The sequence below is a fragment of the Salmo salar genome, chromosome ssa09 (assembly GCF_905237065.1).
Source record: "Salmo salar chromosome ssa09, Ssal_v3.1, whole genome shotgun sequence".
Lineage (NCBI taxonomy): Eukaryota > Metazoa > Chordata > Actinopteri > Salmoniformes > Salmonidae > Salmo > Salmo salar.
The window spans coordinates 44,385,017-44,392,179 of NC_059450.1; the positions used below are offsets into that span (position 1 = coordinate 44,385,017).

Genomic DNA, 7,163 nt, shown 5'->3' on the forward strand with positions numbered 1-7,163 from the left:
ATGTGATCGATACATGTGGATTATCTTGTTCCTGTAGTGTTTGTAAACACCCTGGTAGGTTGATTAATAACCTGAACCAGATTACAGGCACTGGCTTCAGTGAGAAGCTTCCTCTTGAGTGGACAGCTTGATGAAACACGTCAATATTCAAGTCCCCAAGAAAGTAGACCTCTCTGTTTACATTACATACAGTATCAAGCATTTCACACATTATTTAGATACTGACTGTTAGCACTTGGTGGCCTATAGCAACACCCCAAAACAATAGGCTTTAGATGTGCCAAGTGAACCTGCAACCACAACACTTAAATATATATATATTTACTAGGCAATTCAGTTAAGAACAAATAATTATTTACAATGTCGACCTACCCCAGTCAAACCTGGACCAATTGTGCATTGCCCTATGGGACTCCCAATCACAGCTGGATGTGATGCAGCCTGGATTTGAACCAGAGTGTCACGCCCTGACCATAGAGAACCATTGTTGGTGTCAGAACCATTGTTGGTCAGGGCGTGAATAGGGGGTGATCTAGTATTTCTATGTCTATGGTGTGTTCTAGTTTCTTTTTCTATGTTGGTGTTTTGTATGATTCCCAATTAGAGGCAGCTGGTAATCGTTGTCTCTAATTGGGGATCATATTTAAGTAGTTGTTTTTCCCACCTGTGTTCGTGGGATCTTGTTTTGTGTTTGTGCATGTGCACCACTTAGTCACGTTTCGTTTATTTCATTTTCTGTTTATTGTTTTGCTAAGTTTCACATTTTAATAAAGATGTGGAACGCTACTCACGCTGTGCCTTGGTCCAATTCTTACGACGATCGTGACACTATAGTGACTCCTCTTGCACTGAGATGCAGTGCCTTAGACCACTGCGCCACTCAGAAGCCCAGATAACTTATGAATGACTTATGTACCCCCTTCAAGGAAAGAGTTAACGAATCAACCTGCCATGTTGGACATGAAGAAAGATAACACACCAAATATTATCTTCTGAAAATTAAATAAAGCAGACGTCACACATTTTGTCCAGCTCTCGTCTCCCTCATCATCAACTTGTCTTCCAGAAGGTGGACTCCTGCTACCAGTTTCTCTACAGAACATCGTGTGAGATGATTAGTGAAGTCAGGTGTGGTGCTTGGTTGGAACAAATCCCTGCAATACCTATTCACTCCAGGACAAGGGTTAAAAGTCCCTGAACTGACAGAATGTGATCTTATATAACTATATAGAGTCTGTAGACAGTCTGTGATACAGAATCAACCATATAAATATAGTTAGAAAAATATGAATAGTTATAAGGACTATATATTACACAGCTACATGTGTGTTGATATCTCCTTTGGTTATTGTCATAATGTCATAACACATTGCAGAAGTTAGAGTAGCAGTGATAGAGTGTATTACCCCTGTGTATAGTGCAATTAATATGCTGATAGAATTTAGGTAGCCTTGTTCTCAAATTTGCTTTGTTAAAATCCCCAGCTACAATAAATGCAGCCTCAGGATGTATGGTTTCCAGTTTACATAGTGTCCAGTGAAGTCCCTTAAGGGCCGTCTTGGTGTCTGCTTGAGGGGGAATGTTCACCACTGAGACGATGACTGACCAGAATTCTCTTGGGAAAACCTAGTTCATGTTTATTAGGGTGTGGGTTTGTTTCCGTGGGTCCAAATCTTAACTCCATCAGTCTCACCATATTTAAAGTGTTTTCAACAACATTTACATGACTGTTTATAGTCCTCTATGTTCAACCTTTTGTTATCAGAAGATGCAGGGGAACAGGAAAGCCATGTTCTTTCTGTAATGAAATGTTTATGTCAGTGTAATAAAACCTAATAAGACAGAAATACAAACAACAGTAATGATGGAGACAGTAGTGTTGCTGCTATGGTGAACTTTAATGAACTGTGTTGAGAGAGAGATGGACAGAGAGAGAGAGATGGACAGAGAGAGAGATGGACAGAGAGAGAGGGGTGGACAGAGAGAGATATAGACAGAGAGAGGGATGGACAGAGAGAAAGGGATGGACAGAGAGAGAGAAGGACCGAGAGAGATGGACAGAGAGAGAGGGGGATGGGTCGAGAGAGAGAGGGGTGGACAGAGAGAGGGGGGTGGACAGAGAGGAGGATGGACAGAGAGAGGAGGATGGACAGAGAGAGGAGGATGGAGAGAGAGAGGAGGATGGAGAGAGAGAGGAGGATGGACAGAGAGAGGGGGATGGACAGAGAGAGGGTCGTGGACAGAGAGATGGAAAGAGAGAGGGTGATGGACAGAGAGAGGGGGATGGACAGAGAGAGGGGAGTGGACAGAGATAGAGGGACGGACAGAGAGAGGGGGATGGACAGAGAGGGGGATGGACAGAGAGAGGGGGATGGGCAGAGAGAGGGGGATGGACAGAGAGAGGGGGTGGACAGAGAGAGAGGGATGGAAAGAGAGAGAGGGATGGAAAGAGAGAGGGATGGAAAGAGAGAAATGGACAGAGAGAGGGGGATGGACAGAGAGAGAGGGATGGACAGAGAGAGGGATGGACAGAGAGAGAGGGATGGACAGAGAGAGAGGGATGGACAGAGAGAGGGATGGACAGAGAGAGGGATGGACAGAGAGAGAGGGATGGACAGAGAGAGGGATGGACAGAGAGAGAGGGATGGACAGAGAGAGAGGGATGGACAGAGAGAGGGATGGACAGAGAGAGAGGGATGGACAGAGAGAGGGATGGACAGAGAGAGAGGGATGGACAGAGAGAGAGGGATGGACAGAGAGAGAGGGATGGACAGAGAGAGAGGGATGGACAGAGAGAGGGATGGACAGAGAGAGAGGGATGGACAGAGAGAGAGGGATGGACAGAGAGAGAGGGGTGGACAGAGAGAAAGGTGGACAGAGAGAGAGATTGACAGAGAGAAGGGGAGGGACAGAGAGAGAGAAAGAAAATATACAGTTCTATAATTCCACCATTGAGACAGTGTACACAATTCGTTTCCATACAGACAGTGTATACTATGTGTATCCATTCAGACATTGATTTGTCTGAGGATCAGTATTATCGACACAATGGTAACATCCGTTTCTGTCACAACGATATACAGGGAGGTATCTATCTATTCTCTTGAATGACTCCAACACCCACTGCCTAGCGGGGTTGGTCACTCCTGGATGGTTCCTTGAAGGGTCCCAAACCGAGGAGAAGACAAAGGCCTTCCGGTTGTTGTCAAAGCCGTTAAAGACTTCCATGAAGGGAAGAATATTGTTTTGTCCTCTAGGGTTGTTGCATTTTTCCAGGCAGGGAGAGTAGGTGGAGAAGAAGACGATGCAGTCAGCAGCATTACGACCAGCATTGTTTATTAGTGCCCGCATTGGGCTGTTGTTACCACCACCCAAGAGACGGTACTCAGCATGGTCTGTTTTAGGAGGTCTGCCAGCCTGGACTATTCTAAGAGGTGTGGCTGCGATGAGCCGGTTTCCTGTGTAGACATTGTTACCATTAAGTTTGTCCTGGACATCCTGAGGTTGCACCCCTACATCAAAGATCGCTCTATTTTGGGTGCACTGCTGCTGGGTGAGTAAGACGGCCATGGCATACTGGCGTCCCCCCAGGCCGAACCTGAACAACAACAGGAGACAGAAGAGACAGAACACAGAGGATCAGAAACATTACACACAGACAGGAGACAGAAGAGACAGAACACAGAGGATCAGAAACATTACAAACACACAGGAGACAGAAGAGACAGAACACAGAGGATCAGAAACATTACAAACACACAGGAGACAGAAGAGACAGAACACAGAGGATCAGAAACATTACAAACACACAGGAGACAGAAGAGACAGAACACAGAGGATCAGAAACATTACAAACACACAGGAGACAGAAGAGACAGAACACAGAGGATCAGAAACATTACAAACACACAGGAGACAGAAGAGACAGAACACAGAGGATCAGAAACATTACAAACACACAGGAGACAGAAGAGACAGAACACAGAGGATCAGAAACATTACAAACAGACAGGAGACAGAAGAGACAGAACACAGAGGATCAGAAACATTACAAACACACAGGAGACAGAAGAGACAGAACACAGAGGATCAGAAACATTACAAACACACAGGAGACAGAAGAGACAGAACACAGAGGATCAGAAACATTACAAACAGACAGGAGACAGAAGAGACAGAACACAGAGGATCAGAAACATTACAAACACACAGGAGACAGAAGAGACAGAACACAGAGGATCAGAAACATTACAAACACACAGGAGACAGAAGAGACAGAACACAGAGGATCAGAAACATTACAAACAGACAGGAGACAGAAGAGACAGAACACAGAGGATCAGAAACATTACAAACACACAGGAGACAGAAGAGACAGAACACAGAGGATCAGAAACATTACAAACACACAGGAGACAGAAGAGACAGAACACAGAATCAGAAACACGGGTTCTTTCTGAAACATTAGAAACAGACAGGAGGAGGACACTCCTAACTTTTTGAATATATGAATATGTGCACTGTTACTTATGCATAAATTATCACCACCATCACATGGACAAAGTTAAGAGAGGTCTGAGATAGTGCCCTCTGTAATTATTGGGACAGTAACACAATGTTGTTTTGGCTCTGTACTCCAGAACTTTGGATTTGAAATGATACAATGACTGACTATGAGGTTGAAGTTCAGAATGTCAGCTTTCATTTGAGGATACTTTCATCCGTATCAGGTAAACCATTTAGAAATTACAGCACTTTTTGGACGTAGTCCCCCCATTTTAGGGGACCAAAATTATTGGGACAAATTCACTTATGTGTATTAAAGTAGTCAAAAATTAAGTATTTAGTCCCATATTCTTGGCACGCAATGACTACATCAACCTTGTGACTTTTCAAACTTGGTGGATGCATTTGCTGTTTGTTTTGGTTATGTTTCAGATGATTTTGTGCCCATAGGAAATGAATGGTAAATAATGTATTGTGTCATTTTGGAGTCACTTTTATTGTAAATAAGAATTGAATATGTTTCTAAACACTTCTACATTAATGTGGATGCTACCATGATTATGGAAAACCCTGAATGAATCATGAATAACGATGAGTGAGAATGTTACCCATCATTATTCATACATGTGTTCCCCAAAAATGAAATGTTTCAAATAATGTCTAATGATTCAGTCTAACAGACATTTAGAAGTATTTAGATTATGAATGAACAGAGAAACACCCACCTTCTCATCTCTTGTACCACATTAGCCAAGACATCTGCATTGATAGCATCCACCTTGCCTCCAGGCCAGAGAGACAGCAGAAAGAGAAGGATAACTCCCCTCATAGCTACACACAGCTGAAACATACAGGAACACACTATATATACTGACATCTGAAACACACAGGAACACACTATATATACACACACAGCTGAAACACACTATATACACACAGCTGAAACACACAGGAACACACTATATACACACAGCTGAAACACACAGGAACACACTATATATACACACAGCTGAAACATACAGGAACACACTATATATACACACATCTGAAACACACAGGAACACACTATATATACACACAGCTGAAACACACAGGACCACACTATATATACACACACATCAGAACTACACTATATATACACATATCTGAAACACACAGGAACACAGTATAAATATATATATATATATATATACTGACAATACAAAACATTAAGAACACCTACTCCTTCCATCACATAGACTGACCATAGACTGACCATAGACTGACCATAGACTGACCATAGACTGACCATAGACTGAACAGTTGAATCCAGGTGAAAGCTATGATCCCTTAATTGTTGTCACCTGTTAAATCCACTTCAGTCAGTGTAGATGATGGGGAGGAGACAGGTTAAGGAAGGTTTTTTAAACCTGGAGACAATTGAGACATGGATTGTGTATGTGTGCCATTCAGATGGTGAAGTTCCTTTAAACGGGGCATGGTAGTAGGTGCCAGGCACACCGGTTTGAGTGTGTCATGAACTGCAACGCTGCTGGGTTTTTCACACTCAACAGTTTCCTGTGTCTATCAAGAATGGTCCACGACCCAAAGGACATCCAGCCAACTTGACACAACTGTGGGAAGCATTGGAGTCAACATTGGCCAGTATCCCTGTGGAACGCTGTGGAACGCTTTTTCCACCTTGTAGAGTCCACGCCCTGATGAAATGAGGCTGTTCTGAGGGTGAAATGTTAATGTAAATTCAGTGTACACTTTTCTTTTGTATGGAGTCTTGGAAATCCCAGCACAAGATGGGCTATAAAGTCCTAATAAAACAACATCAACAATTTTGATGATCAGTAAAGATAACATTAGATATAAGTCAAGTAGAATACACTTACAGAGATCGTAGATGGCTGTTTTATGTCCTCTAGATTGTAGATGGCTGGCTGATGTCCTCTAGATTGCAGATGGCTGCCTGATGTCTTCTATCCAAGACAAAACAGATGAAGGTTAACTCAAGTTATGGATAACATCTAAAACACACGTAGACATTTTCTTTATTACAAACAGCAGAACAACAGTCATCACATGTCGTTCAGAGAGAAGATACTAATTCACCAGGTACCTGTTGAAGGGTTGTTGCTGTGTCTATGTGAGCAGCGCTTTATAGTGGTTTTATGTGTTAATATTTATCCAGGGGAAGGGAGGGCAGAGGGAGGGACAGAAGCTGCTGGCATCATTACCATATTTATCCAGGGAGGGCAGAGAGAGAGACAGGTGATGCAACAGCTTTACTGGAAATAGACAGTTATTATTGACCTGGTCACAGCGTTGTTGTTAATTTCTTGCTAATTTCTTTTGATTTATGTTTTGTTTTATTCATATATTATCTCTTTCATACATCTGCAAATTACATTGGCTGTAAAGCCTAATGTCTCTGTCAATCCCAGAAGTTATTTTTATGTTTAATAGAAAATTGTTGATAAAAACATGACTGCCTTATGTACCTCCTACAAGTAAAATGCCATGTCTGCCATTTAGAAAAAAATAATATATACAGTGCCTTCAGAAAGTATTTCACATCTAAAATTTTCCCGGACACAGGCTAAGCCTCTAAAGTAACCCAAGTGTAGCATAGAATATGTATTACATTATATTTACACTTAATAGACAAT

At 42.3% G+C, this 7,163-nt stretch overlaps 1 protein-coding gene across 1 annotated transcript; it reads right to left on the reverse strand.

Moving 5' to 3' along the window:
- Positions 1-2,749: 2,749 nt before the first annotated feature.
- On the reverse strand, positions 2,750-6,635 carry LOC106611396 (uncharacterized). Its single transcript, XM_014211566.2, has 4 exons — positions 6,614-6,635; positions 6,387-6,473; positions 5,232-5,347; positions 2,750-3,598 (listed from the first exon to the last, which is right to left on the reverse strand). The coding sequence occupies exons 3-4, from the start codon at positions 5,333-5,335 to the stop codon at positions 2,995-2,997; spliced, it is 708 nt and encodes a 235-aa protein (XP_014067041.1). The 5' UTR covers positions 5,336-5,347; positions 6,387-6,473; positions 6,614-6,635; the 3' UTR covers positions 2,750-2,994.
- Positions 6,636-7,163: the final 528 nt, after the last annotated feature.

What these genes read in the sequence shown, in the direction of transcription:
- LOC106611396 (XM_014211566.2), bottom strand. Translation starts at nt 5,335, where the DNA reads ATGAGGGGAGTTATCCTTCTCTTTCTGCTGTCTCTCTGGCCTGGAGGC. An exon ending in GTGGTACAAGAGATGAGAAG is followed by an intron (nt 3,599 to 5,231) that starts GTGGGTGTTTCT and finishes GTTGTTGTTCAG; the next exon opens with GTTCGGCCTGGGGGGACGCC.